The sequence below is a fragment of the Triturus cristatus genome, chromosome 11, assembly GCF_964204655.1.
Source record: "Triturus cristatus chromosome 11, aTriCri1.1, whole genome shotgun sequence".
Lineage (NCBI taxonomy): Eukaryota > Metazoa > Chordata > Amphibia > Caudata > Salamandridae > Triturus > Triturus cristatus.
In genome coordinates this window covers 1129279751-1129303093 of record NC_140594.1, presented here as the reverse complement: position 1 = coordinate 1129303093, position 23343 = coordinate 1129279751, and the positions used below count along the sequence as shown (strand labels likewise).

At 47.5% G+C, this 23343-nt stretch overlaps 1 protein-coding gene across 4 annotated transcripts in view; it reads right to left on the bottom strand.

Moving 5' to 3' along the window:
- The window catches only part of NMUR1 (neuromedin U receptor 1), a 330624-nt gene that overhangs the window by 143812 nt on the left and 163469 nt on the right, over positions 1-23343 (bottom strand). For all 4 annotated transcript variants that reach the window (XM_085635726.1, XM_085635729.1, XM_085635727.1 and 1 more), the window contains exon 3: positions 19263-20199. In XM_085635726.1, coding sequence (XP_085491852.1) covers positions 19263-20178 — 916 coding nt within the window. In that variant the 5' untranslated portion in view covers positions 20179-20199. The remainder of the gene's footprint in view (positions 1-19262; positions 20200-23343) is intronic.

Sequence of the window (23343 nt, the reverse complement as noted above, 5' to 3'; positions counted from 1 at the left end):
TGCAAAGTACAGCAGGTTCCTGAAGACCAGTGGGCAGCAATCCTCTGGCTCTCCTTTGAGGGAAGAGGCAGAGACAGACTCCTCACTGTTAGAGAAGAGGATGTCAGAAACTACAGAGTCCTGAAGAGTGTTCTAGTTGATGGGTTAGGCTTAACCACTGAGCAGTACAGGTTAATGTTCAGAGACACCCAAAAGACACAGACTCAGGACTGGTCTGAATACATTGAATGTGCCACTAAGGCTTTGGAGGGTTGGTTGCTGGGAAGTAAGGTATCTGATTTTACAGGATTGTATAATTTGATGATGAGAGAACAGATTTTAAATAACTGTCAAAACCAGCAACTGCATCAACACTTGGTTGACTCTGATCTGACCTCTCCCCAAGAATTGGGAAAGAAGGCAGACAAATGGGTCAGAACCAGGGTTAAGCAAAAGAACCAGAACCAGGGCCAAGGGGGTGATCAGAAGAAAACAGACCAAAAGGGTGGAGATCAGAAATCTAAAGACCAGAAGTCTTCAACAGGGCCCCAAACTACTGCTAAGGAGGGTGGGTCCCAACAACAGTCCAAAAAGAAGAAAGAAGGTCAAAAGAAACCCTGGTGCAATCATTGCAAGAATACAACTCACTGGACTAGTGATTGCAAAAAGGGTGGAGCCCCCAACACTGTTGCCCCTAAGGCACCTGCTCCCAGTACTACTGTTAGCAGTGTTGGTCCCCAGACAAAGGGTGTAGTGGGAATCACTATGGGAACTGAAGGAGATTCTGACTTAGACAGAACCCTGACACAGGCAGTCTTGATCTGTGATGGGGACATTGATTTGTCCCTGACTGTGAGCCCCAGTAACCTGGGCAAGTACAGACAGACTCCTTTAATTAATGACAAAGTGGCTCAAGCCTACAGGGACACATGTGCCAGTGTCACTATGGTGACACCAGGCTTTGTGGACCCTGGACAGTACATACCAGGTGAGAACTACCTGGTGACCAATGCCTGCAATGCCACTACTTCACATAGTGTGGCAGTTGTTAACTTCTCATGGGGAGGGGTAACTGGCCTCAAAAGGGTTGTGGTTAGTGCAGACCTCCCAGTAGAATGTTTGTTGGGCAATGACCTAGAGAGTTCTCTATGGTCAGAAGTGGAGTACAGGACTCATGCAGAAATGTTAGGTATATCATCACATGTCCTTGCTGTGACCAGGTCACAGGCCAAAAAGTGCCTCACTGAACCTCAGGTCTTGGATCCTGGAACAATGGACCAAGCACCTACCAAGAAGAAGAACAGGAGGGTCAAGGCTGTGCCTTCCCCCCTGCCTCAGAGTGATGATCAGCCTTCCCAGGAAGCTGATCTAGAGGACCCTGAAGGAACTGTCCCTGAAGAGCTTGAACCTGACCAGGTTGAGTTTCTGGGGACAGGGGGACCTTCAAGGGCTGACTTGAGGCAGGCTCAGTTATCCTGTCCCTCTCTTGAACCCCTCAGACAGCTGGCTGCTGCTGAGGCTGCTGGGAATGCTCAAGGTACCCATAAAGTTTATTGGGATGAAGGGCTCCTTTATTCAGAGGCTAGAGACCCCAAGCCTGGTGCTACCAGGAGGTTGGTTATACCTCTGCAATTTAGGGGCTTCCTTCTTACCTTGGCCCATGATATTCCTTTAGCAGGACACCTAGGCCAGAACAAGACCTGGGACAGACTTGTCCCTCACTTTCACTGGCCTCATATGAATGAAGATACAAAGGAGTTTTGTCGCTCCTGTGTTACCTGCCAAGCCAGTGGCAAATCAGGTGGCACAACAAAGGCCCCCCTAATACCACTACCTGTGGTGGGGGTCCCCTTTGAAAGAGTGGGAATAGACATAGTGGGTCCCATGGATCCTCCCACTGCATCTGGGCACAGATTTATACTGGTGGTAGTGGATCATGCCACCAGGTATCCAGAGGCAATTCCCCTTAGGACCACTACAGCTCCTGTTGTGGCCAGGGCCCTGTTGGGAGTATTCTCCAGAGTGGGGTTTCCTAAGGAGGTAGTATCTGACAGAGGTACCAACTTTATGTCAGGATACTTAACAGCTATGTGGAAGGAATGTGGTGTCAACTACAAGTTCACCACCCCTTATCACCCACAATGCAATGGGCTTGTTGAGAGATTCAACAAGACCCTAAAGGGTATGATCAAAGGATTACCTGAAAAGCTCAGGCGAAGATGGGACATCCTTCTACCCTGCCTTCTGTTTGCTTACAGAGAGGTCCCACAAAAAGGAGTTGGCTACAGCCCCTTTGAATTGTTGTTTGGGCACCCTGTGAGAGGCCCACTGTGTTTGGTGAAGGAAGGCTGGGAGTTACCTCTCAAAAAGCCTAAGCTTGACATAGTGGACTATGTACTTGGTCTCCGCTCCAGGATGGCTGAGTATATGGAGAAGGCATCCAAAAACCTTGAGGCAAGCCAGGCCTTACAGAAAGCTTGGCATGACCAAAAGGCTGTCTTGGTTGAGTTTCAGCCAGGACAGAAGGTATGGGTGTTGGAGCCAGTGGCCCCAGCAGCACTCCAAGACAAATGGTCTGGACCCCATACAATCCTGGAAAAGAAGGGAGAGGTCACCTACTTGGTCGACCTAGGAACTCCCAGGAGTCCCCACAGGGTACTCCATGTTAACAGGCTTAAAGCATATGTTGACAGGGCAGACATGGGCTTGCTCATGGCTACAGATGAGGGACAGGAGGAAGAGAGTGACCCTCTCCCAGACCTGTTGTCTCAGAACCCTGAAGATGGCTCAGTTGAAGGAGTGACCCTTGGAGGCAACCTCACTGCCCATCAGCAGACTGAATGTAGACAGGTTCTACAATCATTTTCACATATGTTTTCCTTGATACCTAGTCAAACTGACTGGTGTACCCATGTGGTGGACACTGGTGACAGTCTGCCTGTAAAGAACAAACTTTACAGACAACCTGACCACGTCAGGGACTGTATAAAAGCTGAGGTACATAAAATGCTGGAATTAGGGGTCATTGAACCCTCAGAGAGCCCCTGGGCTAGCCCAGTGGTTCTGGTCCCCAAACCTCACACCAAAGATGGCAAGAGAGAGATGAGGTTCTGTGTGGATTACAGAGGACTCAATGCTGTCACCAGGACAGATGCACACCCTATTCCAAGGGCAGATGAGCTCATAGACAAACTAGCTTCTGCAAAGTTTTTGAGCACATTTGACTTAACAGCTGGCTATTGGCAAATCAGATTAGCTGAGGAGTCTAAAGCCAAAACAGCATTCTCAACCCCAGGTGGGCACTACCAGTTTGTGGTGATGCCCTTTGGTCTGAAGAATGCACCTGCCACCTTCCAAAGGCTGGTGAACCAAGTCCTTACTGGGTTGGATGACTTTTGCGCAGCATATCTTGATGACATTGCTGTCTTTAGCTCCACCTGGGAGGATCACCTGATCCACCTGAAGAAGGCTCTTGAGGCTCTGCAAAGGGCAGGCCTCACTATCAAGGCTACAAAGTGCCAGATAGGGCAGAGTAAGGTTGTATATTTGGGCCACCTTGTAGGTGGAGGCCAAGTTCAACCACTGGAGAGTAAGATACAATCCATCAAGGACTGGTCCCCTCCAACCACCCAGACTCAAGTTCGAGCTTTCTTGGGCTTGACTGGGTACTACAGGAAGTTTGTTAAGAACTATGGGTCCATTGTGACTCCTCTTAATGATCTGACATCCAAGAAGATGCCCAAAAAGGTTCAGTGGACAGTAAGCTGTCAAAAGGCATTTGATGACCTGAAGGAGGCCATGTGCTCTGCACCTATCCTGAAAAGTCCTGACTACTCCAAAGAGTTTATTGTCCAAACAGATGCTTCTGAGTTGGGTGTGGGAGCTGTGCTGTCACAACTTAATGTAGATGGTCAAGACCAACCCATTGCTTTTATTAGCAGAAGGTTGACCCCCAGAGAGAAGAATTGGTCAGCTATTGAGAGGGAGGCCTTTGCTGTGGTGTGGGCCCTGAAGAAGCTGAGGCCATACTTGTTTGGCACTCACTTCAAGATTCAGACCGACCATAAGCCCCTCTTGTGGCTAAATCAGATGAAGGGTGAAAACCCCAAACTGCTTAGGTGGTCCATTTCCCTACAGGGGATGGACTTTACAGTGGAGCACCGGCCAGGTACTGACCATGGGAATGCAGATGGTCTCTCCAGGTACTTCCACTTAGGACATGAAGACGAGACTGGTCAAGGCTAGTTTAATGTCCCAGCGTTTGGGGGGGGGGGTTGTGTAGGAGAGTAGGGTCTGCTATCCTATGGTCACCCCAAATTTTTGCTTTTTGCTTCACTGGTTTTTGACATATTGAGGCTGTGGGCCTGCCAATCAGACCCCCAACCTGCTGTTCTCTCTACTAAATTAAAACTATGCACCCTAGGTGCATAACCAATTGGAAGTGGATCACCCTGTCAGCCCCTGTACCAGTGTACACTAGGTACCCAGGGCATTGGTGTACCCAAGGCCTGCCAAGGGCTGCAGCATGTATTATGCCACCCCAGGCTTGGCCTAACAATTTGACACAACTGGCTGATCACTCAGCTGGGGTAAGTTGGTGTAATCACCTCTTACTTAGGTGTAGTATACCTATACCTAACCTTAAATGGGACACCTGGTAACCTATAAGTCACTCCTATGGCAGGCCTTAACAATCCTGAAGGCAGAGTGCTTGGTTCCATGTGAGATGGTGCTCTGGCATGAGCTGAGCCTGTCTGCAGTGGTCGGAACAACTTCCTTCTACTGTTTCCAGATATCGTCATACCATATACTCTTAAGTGCATTATGAACCTCGCGGTTAAATGCTATCTTTGGTTTGGCTTTATCAAAACATGTCGAGTAAGGTGTCATACGAATTGGAATACTAACCCCTCGCCAATTCTGGCGACGGGGTTAGCATTCCACCCTTCTAGAGGGACACGACATGTACAGTACCTGAAACCCGGGTAAAATCAGACATAGCCTCAGCTCCACAAAATGGATGCTGCCACCACAGACACAAGTCTGCCCTCCTGCTGCTGGGAGTCCTTCCAGCTTGGGAGGTGTGGACAAAGGGTTTCCTGCCAGGGGAGGTGCGTGCACCACCCCAGACAGGATTTTGTGTATTGGTCAGGTAGGGCTTGAAAGAAACCAGACATGCCTGTGGCTCACAAGGAGCCTCGGTGCATATGCCAGTTCAAACCGGTCCTGGGGCACACCAGTCCCGGGCCTGGGGCGAGCTGGACAAAGGATTGGGGGTGTAACCACCCCCCTTCCTGGTCCCACCCATAGGGAGGGACCTAGCAGGTAGTCCGGCCCCTAGAATCCGCTTAAAGGTAGGAGCTGTGTCCTAAGACTTCAGACATCCTGGAATCAACTTAAAACTAAGAAGAAGACGGGAACTTCGACGCTCTGCTGCACAGAGGACTGAAGCCAATCTCCCCTGTGGTCAGGGAGTGACCACCTTGCTAACGCAAGCACCATCCAGCGAATCAACGTCTGCTTTGCCGCCGCCTCCCGCCGGAGCCCGAGCCCAGAGACTGACAAGACCTGGACCTCCAGACCTCTCACCGCCCGATCCACAGTCCCTGCAAAGAGGAGACCCGTGGAGGCACCGAGACACGTGGAGCCAGCCGTCTTGAAACGACTACGACAAGCTGACCAGTGCAACAACCGAGGCTCCCTCCAAGTTGTGCTTTGGGTCCTGAGAAGCCCAACCCTCGAGCAGCATCTGCACCAAAGGTGAGCCCTCCAGCATCTCCACGATCTGCGTGGGGCCCTTCTGCATTTTGCCACTCGACGCGCCTAACCGGTTGCTGGCCCGCTGGCTAGTGGCCATCTTGGCGACGAAATCTACGACAAACACCGCTGGTCTGGTTGCTCCAGACTGGCCCTTGCTCCCCTCCAAAGGAGCAATCCCTCTGACCTTGCTGGTCAGAACCAACAGCTGATTTCCGAATCCTTCTCCAATTGCTTTTGCCAAGGCTTGTTTGCTTCGATCAAGTCGCCGACACCGCCGACAGCGAGAGTCTGCGTGGGACAGCTCGTGAGCCGACTCCTGGATGTCATCGACCTTCAGGGACCACGTGGCTGCGGAGACAAGCTACCCCTCACCACCTGTTTGCACCCGACATCGCCTGGTACCCACCTGGTGCCACGCTGGTCACTGGCTAGTGACTGTGAACACTGTCCCCTCTGCTTACAGGTCTTCAACATCTCCGATCCACTCTTGGATCCACTGCATCTCTTCCCGACCGACCGCCTGCAGCACTTTTGTCTACAGGCCCCACGGAACCGATAGAAGAAACCCGACGCACTTCGAGGCCTATGCACCCGCTTCCTGTGGGTGAGGTAAAGCTGGCACTCCTGTGCCCAAGTGTAGTATTACATCTCTAGTGCCTGTGTTCCAAATCTTAAGTTCCTAGGTCATCCGGAAGATTCCTTTTGCAGTAACTTTGTACTTTTTACGCACCCATTGAAACCTATGGGAGCACGCGTGTGACTATTTGCTCTGCACACGCCACCCGTGGACCTCCTGGTCACTAACTGACGTTAGCTCCTTGTAGGCCCAGCGATTCTAGAGGCCCTAGGCCTTTTCCCTTTTCTGTTCGTGGTACTTATACCACTATTTTAGTATATGGTTCGAGTGGCCACCAGGGCCTATCCATATAAAGTGCAACTTCTGTGTATTCTGTGATAATCTTGTTTGACGATTTGTGCTCCTGTGCTCATAAAGAGAATAGGGGTTACTTTGAGAAATAAATACATATATATTTTGAATATATATCTGTGTGGTGTCCTTTCATTGGTATAAAAGGGGGTTACTATTGGTAAAACAGCTTGCTTAACACGCTTCACGAGTTTAGCCTCAAAGACTGCTTAGCCTACGCTACCACTAGGGCAGCTAGTCCGAAAAGGTTGACTTACAACCACACCATAAGGGTTGCTTGGCATGATACAAGGTGGTCACTAGAACTAGTGAACAGCATATACCAGGCCAACTTCTCACAACTTCTATCTCTTCTTAGTCTCTTCTCATTTTCTCTTGTTTCACTTTCATTTGTCTTTTCACCCTTTCCCCTTCCGCTCAATGTCCTCACACTCTATTAAATGTATCTCTGTCACACCACAGTATTCTCATTTGTCTCACTTTCTCACCCCCTCTATTTCACACACACGAGGTTGGGGTACGACTAGATGTAAAAAGACAACTTATTTCACACGGGAATTGGGATATGACGTGCCTAAGTTGTAAAAGAATAAGGATCTAATTATGACATCGTAGTGGAAACCAACCGCCCGACAAAGAGTCGTCAGTTCTGCTTCCACAATTAAAATGCAACAACCTTCCCGGCGGTTGCAAAGTGTAAAAATAAACACTTTTCCCTCCGACCGCCGGTATTGTAATACAGCAGTCGTCGAAGGGAATCCATTGATGTCGGGCAGAAAACCTCTGACAAGCTGTCAGATGGCTTTCCGCTCGACGCTGAAATCGGGCCCTAAGTGTTGGGCCCCAAGGCGCTATTAGGGAGAGAATGTGGCTTAACGGCTAGGGTGGTCGACCTCAGAGCTGTGAAACCAGGTTCGAGTCTCGGTAGGGTGACCAGAATTTTACAGCCAAAAACGGGGACATTTCACAAAAATAGAAGAAGGACTACAATTTTACTTCAAGCGCTGAGAGCGCTCCTCAGCAGAGAATTACACAACAGACAGTAAGAACATACATAAATTCAAATTCTTAAACACAGTAGCTTGCCTGTTAATTAAATTGCTTTCCTGAAACAACTGCTAACTATCCCTGCTTTGTAAAACATAAAATCACCTCCCACCGTTTTCAGTCGACCCTCTCTAAAAACCGGGACATGAGCTAAATTTCTTGAAATCTGCTGGGGCAGCAGGTGAAAAACTGGGACCGGGGACGCCTGGTAACCCTAAGTCTCGGCAACGATGCTCAACATCCTGTGATTCTGGGCAAATCACTTAATCACCCTGCGCCTAATAAAAATGAATGTGTCTGTCTGAAATGTAACTGGTGCTCATGAAAAGCGCTCTGATACCTTCGGGTCTAGTTTGCGCTATGTAAAACTCCACAAAAAAGGGTGCTGAATATCTAGGCTCTATAGTCTTGAATCCACCTCCTGCCTCTCTAATCCACCACCCAAAACACCCTGCCTCTTTATCTCACTCCTGCAGGTTATTTTTCCTCTCTACTTTTTATGTCACTGTTTTTCATCCTCCATTCCCTCTTTCTTTCCCCCTTTTGTGTTTTTATCTCTTTTGCTCTGGGTCAAAGTCTGATGAGAAAAATAAGTTCTGGTCCCAAAAATGAGTGCATGTAAGATCCACCGGCTCAAATTAAGCACTGGATCTACGCCACCCTCGAGAAGTCAGACAATAATTTACAAAAGGTTCACAGCCCAGCTCCTCTGCCTGAACCTGGACAAATTCAGACAGGTTTTCCATTTCTTTTTTTTATTAGAAATGTGCAAAAAGCTTCTGACAGCAAGCCTAAGAACACGGTGACCTACAGAGAGTGTCAGGCGCTTCCCCCCTGTGACGAATGAGGCTCAGCTGCGTGGTCTTGGTTTACTCAAGAGGCAATAATCCCTCACGCGGAGGACAGGTGGTATTTGATGTGACCTCGCAGCGCTAGGGACGAGGCAGAGGCGCTGGCTGCTGTCAGACTGAGCAGTCCCAGGCCCCGCCTGGGCCGGGTGTCGGTGCGTCTGTCTGCAGCACACGTCAGCTGTCAGAGCAGTGTGCGCCGGCCCCAGGCTGACGTGGCCAGTCTTGCTTCTGAGGGGCCCTTCTGAGGGGGCCTTTCTAGTGAAGTGCGACTGAGGGGCCTTTCTAGTGAAGTGCGACTGAGTGGCCTTTCTAGTGAAGTGCGACTGAGGGGCCTTTCTAGAAGTGAAGTGCTTCTGAGCGGCCTTTCTAGTGAAGTGCTTCTGAGGGGCCTTTCTAGTTAAGTGCTTCTGAGGGGCCTTTCTAGTGAAGTGCTACTGAGGCCTTTCTAGTGAAGTGCTTCTGAGGGGCCTTTCTAGGGAAGTGCTTCTGAGGGGCCTTTCTAGTGAAGTGCTACTGAGCGGCCTTTCTAGTGAAGTGCTTTTGAGGGGCCTTTCTAGTGAAGTGCTTCTGAGGGGCCTTTCTAGTTAAGTGCTTCTGAGGGGCCTTTCTAGTGAAGTGCTACTGAGGCCTTTCTAGTGAAGTGCTTCTGAGGGGCCTTTCTAGGGAAGTGCTTCTGAGGGGGACTTTCTAGTAGTGAAGTGCTTCTGAGGGGCCTTTCTAGTAAAGTGCTTCTGAGGGGCATTTCTAGTGAAGTGCTTCTGAGGGACCTTTCTAGTGAAGTGCTACTGAGGGGCCTTTCTAGTGAAGTGCTTCTGATGGGCCTTTCTGGTGAAGTGCTTCTGAGGAGGGCTTTCTAGTGAAGTGCTTCTGAGGGGCTTTTCTAGTGAAGTGCTTCTGAGGGGCCTTTCTAGTGAAGTGCTTCTGATGGAGCCTTTCTGGTGAAGTGCTTCTGAGGGGGCTTTTCCAGTGAGTGCTTCTGAGGGGCCTCTCCAGTGAAGTGCTTCTGAGGGGCCTTTCTAGTGAAGTGCTTCTAATGGAGCCTTTCTAGTGAAGTGCTTCTGAGGGGCCTTTCTAGTGAAGTGCTTCTGATGGAGCCTTTCTGGTGAAGTGCTTCTGAGGGGGCTTTTCCAGTGAGTGCTTCTGAGGGGCCTCTCCAGTGAAGTTCTTCTGAGAGGCCTTTCTAGTGAAGTGCTTCTGATGGAGCCTTTCTAGTGAAGTGCTTCTGATGGAGCCTTTCTAGTGAAGTGATTATGAGGGGCCTTTCTAGTGAAGTGCTTCTGATGGAGCCTTTCTGGTGAAGTGCTTCTGAGGGGGCTTTTCCAGTGAGTGCTTCTGAGGGGCCTCTCCAGTGAAGTTCTTCTGAGAGGCCTTTCTAGTGAAGTGCTTCTGATGGAGCCTTTCTAGTGAAGTGCTTCTGATGGAGCCTTTCTAGTGAAGTGCTTATGAGGGGCCTTTCTAGTGAAGTGCTTCTGATGGAGCCTTTCTGGTGAAGTGCTTCTGAGGGGGCTTTTCCAGTGAGTGCTTCTGAGGGGCCTCTCCAGTGAAGTGCTTCTGAGGGGCCTTTCTAGTGAAGTGCTTCTGATGGAGCCTTTCTAGTGAAGAGGTATGAGGGGGCGTTCTAATGACGTGCTTGCTGCTCCTGCTTGAGGTAGAGAGTGGTTCTAGTTGCTTGCTTTCTCCCTTTAAAGTCACAGGGCCTTTCCAGTGAAGTGCTTCTGAGGGGGCCTTTCTAGTGAAGTGCTTGCTCCTGCTTGAGGTAGGGGGTGGCTCTAGTTAACTGTTTTCGCCTGCTAAAGTCACAGGGTCTTTCTAGTAAGGTGCTTCCTTCAGCTGCCTTCTGCTAGAGGAGAGGGTGGTTCTTCACCTTTTTCTCCTGCTAAAGTCACAGGGCCTTTCTGGTAAAGTGCTTCTTCCAGCTTGAGGTAGAGGGAGGCTGTAATTCACCGTTTTCTCCCAGTAAAGTCACAGGGCCATTGCAGCAAAGTACTTTCTCCTGCCTGAGGCACAAATCCTTTCAAGTAAAGTACTTCAGGGACAGGGTCTTTCTAGGGAAGTGCTTGCTCCTGCTTGAGATAGAGGGTGGCTCTAGTTAACCGTTTTCTCCTGCTAAAGTCACAGGGCCTTTCTAGTGAAGTGCTTCTGAGAGGGCCTTTCTTGTGAAGTGCTTCCTCCTGCTTGAGGTGGAGGATGGTTCTAGTTACTTACTTTCTCCTGCTAAAGTCACAGGGCCTTTCTAGTGAAGTGTTTCTGAGGGGGCCTTTCTAGTGAAGTGCTTCTGAGAGGACCTTTCTGGTGAAGTGTTCCTCCTGCTTCAGGTAGAGGGTGGCTCTAGTTAACCGTTTTCTCCTGGTAAAATCACAGGGCTATTGCAGTAAAGTGCTTCATTCTGCTTGAGGCACGTAGACTTGCACGATAACCGCTTCATTCTAGTCGAGCCACAGGGCCTGTCAAGTTAAGTGCTTTATTCTGCTTGCAGTACAAGCAGTGCTTAATTTGTGACGGTGGCTTCCGGTGCTCAGCAGCGGCACTTAAGTGTCAACACTGGCACTTATGGAAGTCTGCCACATGCCGGCGCTGTTTGTCTGATTTAGAAGTTAGCACAACAGTTGTTGATTCATTCACTATGTATTAAAAATATATGACTGATACCTGCCTCCCAAGCCATTCTTATAGCTTTGGGGGCCTGAAATAGTCCGAATGTCACACTTGTAGGAGTGTGATGGTTAGTAGGTGTGTTGGTACTGTCATTGACAGTTCTAGCAGGAACAGTGGGAGGTGCAAACCTTAAGAGTGCTCTTCCTGCTGCTTCAGGCAGAATGATTTTTAGTGAAGACATTACTCCTGCTGGAGTTACAGAGCCCTTCTAGTTAAGTATTTTCTCTAACTTAATGCAGAAGGACTATCTAGTGAAGTGCTTCATCCTGCTCCTAGTGAAGCAATTCCGCCTATTAAGGAAGAGGATTTTGGGGGAATTGTTTTTGAAGTGAAGTGTTTCCTCCTGCATGAGTTACAGGGCCTTTCAAGTGAAGTGTTTACCCCATTTTGTGCCAGAAGGCCTATCTAGAGAAGCGCGCTGTCCCCTGCGAGAAGGACAAGGCCTGTCTAGTGAAGTGCGCTGTCCTGTGAGAAGGACAAGGCCTATCTAGAGAAGCGCGCTGTCCCCTGCAAGAATGACATGGCCTATCTGGTGAAGTGCGCTGTCCTGCAAGGAGGACAAGGGCTATCTAGTGAAGTGCGCTGTCCTGGGGGAAGGACAAGGGCTATCTAGTGAAGTGCGCTGTCCTGTGAGAAGGACAAGGCTTATCTAGTGAAGTGCGCCGTCTTGCGAATAGGACAAGGACAATCTAGTGAAGTGCGCTGTCCTGCGATAAGGACAAGGCTTATCTAGTGAAGTGCGCTGTCCTGCGAGAAGGACAAGGGTTCGATAGTGAAGTGCGCTGTCTTGCGAGAAGGACAAGGACAACCTAGTGAAATGGGCTGTCCTGTGAGAAGGACAAGGCCTTTCTAGTGAAGAACTCTGTCCTGCGAGAAGAACAAGGCCTATCTGGTAAAGTGCGCTGTTCTGCAAGAAGGACAAGGCCTATCTGGTGAAGTGCGCTGTCCTGTGAGAAGGACAAGGACAATCTAGTGAAGTGCGCTGTCCTGCGATAGGAAGGCCTATCTGGTGAAGTGCGCTGTCCTGTGAGAAGGACAAGGACAATCTAGTGAAGTGCGCTGTCCTGCCATGGGAAGACCAATCTAGTCAAGTGCGCTGTCCTGTGATGGGAAGGCCTATCTGGTGAAGTGCGCTGTCCTGCGAGAAGGACAAGGCCTTTCTAGTGAAGAACTCTGTCCTGCGAGAAGAACAAGGCCTATCTAGTGAAGAACTCTGTCCTGCGAGAAGAACAAGGCCTATCTGGTGAAGTGCGCTGTCCTGTGAGAAGGACAAGGCCTATCTGGTGAAGTGCGCTGTCCTGCGAGAAGGACAAGGCCTTTCTAGTGAAGAACTCTGTCCTGCGAGAAGAACAAGGCCTATCTGGTGAAGTGTGCTGTCCTGTGAGAAGGACAAGGACAATCTAGTGAAGTGCGCTGTCCTGCGATGGGAAGGCCTATCTGGTGAAGTGCGCTGTCCTGTGAGAAGGACAAGGACAATCTAGTGAAGTGCGCTGTCCTGCCATGGGAAGACCAATCTAGTGAAGTGTGCTGTCCTGTGATGGGAAGGCCTATCTGGTGAGGTGCGCTGTGCTGCGAGAAGGACAAGGGCTAGCTAATGAAGTGCGCTGTTCTGCTAGAAGGACAAGGACAATCTAGTGAAGTGCGCTGTCCTGCGAGAAGGACAAGGCATATCTAGTGAAGTGCGCTGTCCTGCGAGAAGGACAAGGCCTATCTAGTGAAGTGTGCTGTCCTGCGAGAAGGACAAGGCCTGTCTAGTGAAGTGCGCTGTCCTGCGAGAAGGACAAGGCCTATCTAGTGAAGTGCGCTGTCCCCTGCAAGAATGACATGGCCTATCTGGTGAAGTGCGCTGTCCTGCAAGGAGGACAAGGGCTATCTAGTGAAGTGCGCTGTCCTGCGAGAAGGACAAGGCCTTAAGTGATTTCTCCCCTTGAGGCAGAGTAATCTTTAGTGAAATTCTTCCTCCTTCTTGAGTAAAAGGATCTTTGAGGTGAAGTGTTTCTTTGTGTTTCAATTAGATAAAATAAGGTGAACTTATTAATTCTATGCGGGCTTGGTTGTGCACCAACAATATAATATGGAGTTAACAAGAGGATCACTCACTGCACTTCATATAGATTAATCCAAAAACATAATGAATATTACATACATTTATAAGAACATACGATAAATACAGACAGACAAATGTAGTAAAAAAGGCAAAGAAAAAATAATTTCACATCTGGGAGTACAAAAACAAAAACATTTCACTAGAACAATCCTTGGGAGCTAGGCGTTGATGCAACATAGTTGGAGCTTTATGTCTTAATTTAACTCTGATAAGAATTGTTGGGTTTTTCTACGATTTACTGGGTGTGGGATAACCTTACCTGACCCTAAATTCTCGCGAGACTTTGACTTCAGCAGCATTCCAGCCTCTTTCCACATTTTTTCCTAGCATCACAGAGAAAGAAGAAACAGGGGAATGTAAAAAGGGCTGAGGGATTCTAGGAGCAGGCGATGAGCAGGGACAGGGACCCTATTTCATGAGAGAGACACCACATCTCATCAGACAGCTGCATTTGGAAGATGTGATGCGGTGTGACCTTCCAGGCATGGGTGTTTTCACCTAGTTTGCATAATCAATTCACCCTTTAATGCATGTACAGGGAGTCAGGCAGCTGAGTTAGTATATTGGGTCTCTTGTGTGCTTTAGTTGCAGTCCCTATATGTTTAGTTATCAAATATAAATTGTTTTAACTGAGTCTTACGTGTAGCCCTTCACAAAGTGGCACACTGGGCTGTACAATTTGATGCCAGGGCTATTTGTCTATATAACAGAAGGGCTCTGACAATTTGTTCCAGCGATTATCATATGCCAGGACCCCCATTAGGCGAGAATTCTAAATGTGCCAGGGCTCTAAAGCAAAGGCACTTAATATGCCATTTTCTGATTTTATTAGTCACGTTTCCAGGAGGACTCCAAGCATGTCCTTGCTCTGGGCATAGTTTGCTAGACTTATTAAGAGTTCTACTTACTCGAGGGCAGTGTTCTTTGAGCCTGGCAGGGTTACACGTATTCCAGTGTTTAATGCCCCAGGGTTCTGACTGTGCCACAGTTCAGATCATGGCGCAGTTTTGAGTATGCGCGCTGTGTGATATTAGGCAGGAGTTCTCCTTGTACGTTTGCTCTCTCCTTGCCTTCATATAATGGCTGAGCTCTGAACATGTCTCTCATTGTGCCAAGGTCCTGTTTTCAGTGATTAATTTGCAAAAAAGTAAGTGCCAGGGAATGGGCTCTTTCAGGGGGCCACTGCACCTTGTGCCACTCATTGCCCATGTCGGCGCCACCAATGATAGTAACAACACAACTACTAACCGACAAACTCTTACAAGTGTGACAATTCGGACTATTTCAGGCCCCCAAAGCTATAAGAATGTCTTGGGTGACAAGTAATATTTATTTTGAATGTATACTGAGGCTCTAAGGCTGTATTAACATACTGTTCTCGTGGTACTTCATAGGCTCCAAACACTTATGGATACGTATTAAGCCTGGGCAAAGCACTACGCTACGCTCGCGTAGTTTGCGAAGTTTGCGCTACTTCGCACTACGCGAATTGCATGTAGCACAGTGCAAACACGCGTAGCGTAGTGTTGTGTAGTGCAGCGGTCATTTTTTGCTTGCTCGCGGTCCTCAACGTCAAGTTGGCGACTGTGAGCAAGCAAAATGACATCCCGGCAAGACTTTTTCCTCGTTCACGATCAGCAACATCAAGTTGGCGATCGCGAGCGTGGAAAATAATCTTCCTGGCGAGATTCTCAACGCAAGGAGGTCATGTTTCTCATTGCGAGTGGTCGCGTATGCTCGCGACCGCTCACGATGAGAAACTACCAGTCCGCGTTGAGAAAGCTGCTGTTCGAGTAAAAATTTACTCGAGCAGCAGAAAACTGCAGCTCGCACTGTGCAAGATGCCGTTTTCAATGATTGCACAGTGCCGGTTGCTTGTCCGCACTGTGCAATCATTGAAAACGACATCTTGCACAGTGCGAACAGGGTACTACGCAGTTCGCGAAGTGTTACGCGTAGTGCGAAGTGCACTTTGCATAGCTTCGCGAAGTGCTACTTCGCGAACTACGCCCATGGTTAATACGTATATATTATCTGTACTTTAGATGTGCAGAAGTGTCACAGCACAAGCGCTTCAGAACAGAGGGGATTTTCTTTCATAAAATAATCTTTCTTTTCTAGGCAGGTCTGGTGTTCTGTTTGTCTTGCATTTTTGGGAGATTATTGTATGTAAAAATAGCACTCTTTGCACCATTGTTTTTAAGGTTCGCTGTTAGAAGCTTCAATGAAAGTTATCAAAGCGCTCTGCTGCCTCTCCACCAGATATGAGGTATATCAACGCCACAGACGGACATAAAGTAGACATTTAAATAAAAGCAAGTAAACCTTTGTCTTTGGTATAACTATTTATGGCGAGAGTCCACCCTCGTTTAAAAGGTATCCCTAGTTCTCTGATGCAAAGGGTTTGTTTAGGACGGGTCTGGTGGCTTAGTGGACTAATGTGTCCACTGCATGGCCCTGTGTTTGCCCTCATGGTCACAAGTTCAAATCCTGGTGGGTCCAGTCAGCCTTTCATCCTCCTGATATTGATAAATTGAGTACTATTGAGATGGGTAACAAGAAACATTTGTTATTCAACACCAAGATGCCCATGGGTGAACATGCACTTTACAAATACACATGGTATGTCCTGTTTTGCAGGCCTGGGGGGTCATTTACAGTGCAGGGGGCATGGGGCATTTGCCAAAAACCTGCACATGCCCCTTGTTTGCCACTTACATGAGCCCACCTCATTTTGAGTTCGGAGAACAGCACTGTTGGCGACACTGGAGCCATACAGAGCTCTGGCATTGGCGAAGCTTTGCTTGCAGGGCAGCCCCACTGGCAGCAGGGCAGGGCAGGACTTTCCTTTGTGGGCTGGGCTTTCTCATGCTGACACGTTTTGTTACTATGTCAGGACGGTTCTTGGAAGGAAAACAATAAAATGTGCCCAACCTGCTGTAGAGAATTCCCTCCTCCATCAGGCACTTTTATTTTTTGATTTTCATATACAGCTTACACTTTCCTGGTTTGTTTATGAGAGTAAAACAAAAATGCAGAATTGGCCGCCATTGAATTTAGATTTTTAGGGGACACTTCATAAAGGCATGTAAGTCTACGTAGGTGGGTGCACACTTTTGCATTCTCTTACATGCCTTGGCAAATCGGACAATGCATGACCTACATTTGTAGAGTAAGATTTGCAGTGCTCAACTCTTCAGCGTTTTGGGGCATGTCATCAAGGGCTTTATCTCCGCTTTTCTGGTTTAAAAGCCAGAAAAGCAGAGATAAAACCAACGCCCTATCAACAAGAGGGTGCGAACATGCGTATTCGCATGTTAGCACCCTTTTACACTATGCCTACCTTTGTATCTCTAATGAGATGCAAGGTGGACGTTCCTGACATACACTACGTGTCAGGAGAGCAATAACGCGTCTTCTATCAGCAAGGATGCCCTTGCATTTTAGCAGACGTTAGTTTTTGGAGAAAACTGCTGTTTTCTCCAAAAACTAACTTCTGCTAAAATCCTGACTAAGCCACCCTTATCATTGGGGGTGGATTACGCTGATAAGGTTATCGCCCTTTTGCAGGGAACATCGCTGGAAAACCAGCGATGTTCCCTGCAAAACGGCGATAACATCGCTAGCTCTGGAATTGTTATCGCCCTGGAGCAGCACGTTGATGATAACGCGCTACCAGGGCGATAAAAAGCAGAGATAGCCAGCGATAAGAAAATTAGCGCTAAGCACGGCCAGCGATAATTATCGCTGGCCGATGCTGATATGGCCCATAATTTCTTTATTTTAGTGTCGTGGTAAACCAGAATACATTTCCTTCTCCAGTCTGTTTTTTTCTGGCTCACTTTTCAGCTGGCCTTGATATGACAGGTCTCCCTCTGGAAATGTTGGAAAGAGAGCATTTTCTTTAAACAAAGGAAAGCCAGGGTAATTTATTTTCATCAGAACTTGTGACTCATCGCCTTCCAATAAGAGTGACAGTTTGCTTGCACAGACACGTGGATTGTATGCTTTGCAATATTAGCATCATTGTAACAAGAAGCAGTTTTTACACTACTAAAAGGAAAGACAACTTTCCTGAAATTGTTTTTGGGAGATTTGCACTTCTTTTGTAGGTGAACGGCTTCTGCTCAGCAAATGCGTCATTTCCATGTGGCTAGTTGATTCAGAGCACAAAACCTTCCAGATATAGGAACTAAATACCACACCACTCTGCAGTCAGCAGGATCTGCGTGCCCTGTTTGCTTCCACAGGCAACACAGTCTATTAACTCTTTGAAAGTAGGGAAAACTCAGAGCTTGAATTCCCAAATCACACCTGACTCTACAGATTGTTAACTATGCATTTCACCCTAACAGCAGTAAAATGAAAGCATGCCAAAACCGGATTAAAAATGGCTTGTTTGGGGTTTTTACTGTGTCATCCAATGAAAAGCGTCCAAGAGATTCCTCATTTTATGTCCGGCATTAGCCAAGACCTTTATATTTTTGCTAAAATTATAGGAGTTTTCAGCCAGCCCTCTTCATCTATTGGTCTGTTGTTGTGTCATTCACATTTTTCTCCTGACCACTGCATCATACAGCATGGGACAATAGGTCCGCCTTCTTCATTCATTGGCTACTTGACTGAACTATGAGTGGAGGCCTTTTTTCCCTTTCACAAGTGCACATCCATGCCCAAAGTAGTCCGCTTTAGTGCCGGTCACAATGTGTGCTTTTTGAGGCTCAAAAATGTTTTTTCCTTTTAGGCATTTTTGAGATTTATATTGGTGTGGGCCTGGCAGCTCCCTCAGCAATACAGTTTTTCAGAAAACATGATAAAACAAAGCGAGTATTGACTAAGCCAAGAGGCTGTAGGCGAATGATTGTTTTCATACGTATTCTCTTGAGGAGCCTGGGAAAAGCAAACACATAACACGGGGAATATTGTAGCAAAAATAATGAGGAGTCGCTTTTTCTGGTGTGCTTAGAACAAATTTATCCAGCCCCTGGATACCCTCCCATGTGACAAGTAGCGCGCCACAAATCTACTAACTGATTGATTAAAATATAATGTGGCTATTGCCTGTGAGTGAAGCTCCTTCTTTGAATCCACCTCTGGGCTAGATAATTTGCAAGGAGCCTGCCCAGCAAAAATGTGCAGATCTGACAATTATCATGCGTGTTTGTATATGAAGATATTTATGCCACATAATGAACAATAAGCATGTAAAACCCTGAGTTCGCCGCCCAGTGCAGGTAAGGGGGGGGGGAGCTGGCGACAGCCGACGACGAGCGGGGAGATGCTGGCAACAGATGATGATGAGCGGGGGTGGCAACAGACAGCGACAAGGGAGAATACAATAAGAAAAAAGAAAACTTTCCTTGCGCTCAACGCCGCCCCCAAAAAGGTGCCACCCGGAGCGGACCGCCCCTGCCCCCAGCAACACCACTGAATTTGATAGGTTGATATGTAGTCCGAGCAATTGACAATGGCTGAAATTAATTCAAGCATTCCATCCATCACCTTGTTGTTTCTGCATTTGAAAAAATAAACAAAGTATCAAAATAAAAAAAGGTGCCACCCCTTTCCTCTTATACAACCCCGGTGCCAGCCCCGCTCTAGGTCAAGAGGCCTCCCTCTGGTACATTTTGAAACACAGATTGCAGAGCACAGTGGAAATTCTGGGGTATTGATAATTGCAAGGGCTCAGTCTGGCTTCTTTCATGTGCAATGATGCAATTTACACTCACACATAAATAATAGACTCCCTTCAAGCCAAGATGTTGGTGCAATAACAAAATATTGAGTGACAGTGATTTTGCAAATCTGTGATCCTAAAAAGCTAAAGAAAAGGAGAGTTCATTTTAAAAGTAAGAGTTAAATGCTGCAGCAATCTTCAGCTCCAACCACCAAACAAATCAAAAGCCCTCAAGCCCCTGCCCGCCCTATAACTTACAGAGCATCTTGGTCACCTGCCTCCTCCTGCTCTTCTCCTGCTGGAGCCGCACGTTCTGGTAGCTGTCGCAGTCCGCCCCGGACTTGGCCTCCAGAACCTGTAGCAGCTTCTCCCTCTTGAGCTGTAGACCAATCAGCAGGTAGAGGATGCTGATCGTCCCCATTGGCAGGAAGAAGAAGAGGATGGTCGTGATCTGGATGATGAGGTTGTACATCCAACGTGGCTTCACAATAGTGCACGTGGCCGAGCCCGGAACCACCCCCCTGCCATTCACTTCCAAGAGAAGGATCCCAATCAGGCTGGTGTTGGGGATAGAGCAAAGGATGGAGAGAAGCCACACGCTGAAAATGACCCGCTTGGCATGGTTCCTCGTCACTACGTACTTGGCCTTGAGCGGGTGCACGACAGCGATGTATCGCTCAACACTCAATGCCGTCACATTAAGGATGGAAGCAAAGCACACGGTTTCAAAGAGCAGGGTTTTGAAGTAGCATCCACCCTTGCCGAAGAGAAACGGGTAATTGCTCCACAGCTCGTAGAGCTCCAACGGCATCCCCAACAATAGGACCAGCAGGTCCGACGCCGCCAGGCTGAATAGGTAGTAGTTTGTTGGAGTCCTCATGATCTTGTGTTTGAAGATCACGATGCAGGTCAAGGTATTCCCAAGAGCTCCGACCACGAAGATGAAGAGATAGATGACGCATATTGGCGTGAAAAAGGTGGACCTTCGCGGACCCAAGTATTTGAACTGCAGCTCCTCTATAGTAAGGTTAAGGTCTTCTTCATCTACGAAGCCAAAGCCGAACATGGAGTCCTGGTGGCTTCTGTTGCACCGGATGTGAGGGTTAAGTCCATGGGACAAGTTTTGGTGGTGGTGGAGGAGCTCCAGGCTGGAGCAGTTGACGTGGAACGGCATGGTCTTTGTTAATCGTCCCAACTGAAAAGAAAGTAGAAAACATTAAAGGTGGAGATTCCCAAACAATCACCTTAGAAGCTAACATCATTCTCATCACAACCACCAGGAACAAGCACAAAGCACAACTAAAGTGGCTGTTAAGGTCAGAGTATCTTCACCTCCACTAAGTGGACAAAATGTTTCTGCAAAAATAATAAACAGAATCTTTACAAACGTTGGTGGAAGTCATTAAACCTGCAAGATTCTGTGTGCACACTTGGGGCACTCAAATCCGGGACTCCAGCCACTACCAATTTAGACGCAACTTTCATCCCAACTGCACAAGAAAGATCTCCTCTGCCACAAGTCTTCCTCTTCACCGGATAAAGACCAGTTACTAATGCAGTTATTTGCACCCACACATAGGCCCTCATAAAAAACTTTAGATTCTTAGATATTCTAAAGTGCATATGTAAATTGAACCTCAATAAATATGTTAAGATTCATTTGGTGAATTTAATTCTCTATCTTGAAACTTCAGATGGTGATCACACATGTCCCTGCTCAGCTCATCCTCCTCTACTTCTCCTGAAGCTCCACAGTGGTATGTTGGAGTAAAAAAATATTTTGGTACATAAATAACAGACACAAAATATTGTGAAGGCAAGTATATATAGCTAAGCATAGATTTACTATTGAAAGTTTCACCTTAACTGTGTATTCGTACCATGCAGATCTATGTATACACACACACATACTGTTAAGGTAGGTAGATGTGAAGTCACCAATAGAAACTCTATGCTTGCCTATATATACTTATCTTCACAATCCTTTTGTGAAGTTGATACACAAGCTACAATATTTCTGTAGGCTGATATTAAGAATGAAGTATTCTGGTCGTATCCCATCTTCCACTGATGGCGTGCCCTACGGTCAGCGTCCTTTAAGCCCAGACAACGCCTTGCCTCAGTGTTCCTGTCTCTACAAGTGACATTGTGCATGAAACCAATTGGTATCCTGGTATCCTACGAGTCATCTAGTGGAATGTCGATGGATTATAAATTCTGATGACGATAAAAGAAACACTTCCATATTTAAAAACCCTGGGTTGTGACACCGTTCTTATTCAATAACCACAGCACTGGCAGACTTAAACCAGGAAATGACAGTGAATTACTGTGAGGCGAAGTATTCTCATACAATCACCACTCCAATTGAGAGGCGTATTCACCTTGGTAAGTATGTCTTCCCCAATTCAAATCTTGAAAACAGATTAAAAAAAATCTGGGAAGCTTTTAAAGCAGTGATAAGAGATGCCTACATGAAGATTAAAAGTAAAAACCCAGAAAAGGCATCTTGAAGTTAGTACACCTTAGCCATCTTGGCGACGAACTTTACAAAATACACCGCTGGTCTGGTTGCTCCAGACTGGCCCTTGCTCCCCTCCAAAGGAGCAGTTCTTCTGACCTTGCTGGTCAGAACCATCAGCTTATTTTATCTCCTACAACAATTGCTTGTGCCAAGGCTTGTTTGCTTCGATCAAGTCGCCAATACCGCCGACAGCGAGAGCCTGCGTGGGACAGCTCGTGAACCGACTCCTGGACGTCGTCGACTCCCAGGGACCACGTGGCTGCAGAGACAAGCTACACCTTTCTTCCTGTTTGCACCCGACATTGCCTGGTACCCACCTGGTGCCACGCTGGTCACTGGCTAGTGACTGTGAACACTGTCCCCTCTGCTTACAGGTCTTCAACATCTCCGATCCACTCTTGGATCCACTGCATCTCTCCCGGACCGACCGCCTGCAGCATCTTTGTCTTCAAGCTCCACGGAACAGATAGAAGAAACCCGACGCACTTCGAGGCCTATGCACCCGCTTCCTGTGGGTGAGGTAAAGCTGGCACACCTGTGCCCAAGTGTAGTATTACATCTCTAGTGCCTGTGTTCCAAATCTTGAGTTCCTAGTCCATCCGGAAGATCCTCTTTGCAGTAACTTTGTACTTTTTACGCACCCATTGAAACCTATGGGAGCACGCGTGTGACTATTTGCTCTGCACACGCCACCCGTGGACCTCCTGGTCACTAACTGACGTTAGCTCCTTGTAGGCCCAGCGATTCTAGAGGCCCTAGGCCTTTTCCCTTTTCTGTTCGTGGTACTTATACCACTATTTTAGTATATGGTTTGAGCGGCCACCAGGGCCTATCCATATAAAGTGCAACTTCTGTGTATTCTACTGTAATCTTGTTTGACGATTTGTGCTCCTGTGCTCATAAAGAGACTAGGGGTTACTTTGAGAAATAAATACATATATATTTTGAATATATATCTGTGTGGTGTCCTTTCATTGGTATAAAAGGGGGTTGCATTTGGTAAAACAGCTGGCTTAACACGCTTCACGAGTTTAGCCTCAAAGACTGCTTAGCCTACGCTACCACTAGGGCAGCTAGTCCGAAAAGGTTGACTTACAACCACACCATAAGGGTTGCTTGGCATGGTACAAGATGATCACTTTAACTAGTGAGCATCATATACCAGGCCAACTTCTCACAGTACTGATATAAATGGTAGAGGATGTGGCCTTACGGCTAGAGTGGTCGACCTCTAAGCTGAGGAACCGGGTTCAAATCTTGGCAACAATGCTCAACATCCTGTGATTCTTGGCAAATCATTTAATCTCCCCATTCTAACAAAAATAAACATGTCCATCTATAACTAAACTGATGCTCATTTACAGCGCTTTGATACCCGATATCTTCGGGTCAAGTTCGCGCTATATAAAACTCTCTGTTTTTACCATCCAAAAAGGAATGGGAGCACATCCTAAAAGACCTGCAGAAAATATTGAGGCTTGCATTGAGTTTTACAATAACCTATGCAGCCCAGCAATGATGCAAGTGGAGAGAAATATTTTTTTTTAAGCCGGATCAACATCCTGCTTATTTCAGAAGAGAAACACGCCTGACTGTGCCGTGAATTTACAAGAACAGGGATTCAGATGGGAACCCATTCTGGCCAGGTTTCAGGGGTCTACGGCCCCCATAGGAATTCTACCACATATTACTAAAGAAAGCCAAACTTACAGTTCAAAATATGTATGAAGAGTCACAACAGGCATGGAAGCTTTGGAACTTGAATGCCTAACCTTGAAGAAGGATAATCCCCAGCTGGGATTAGTGGCTGTTGAC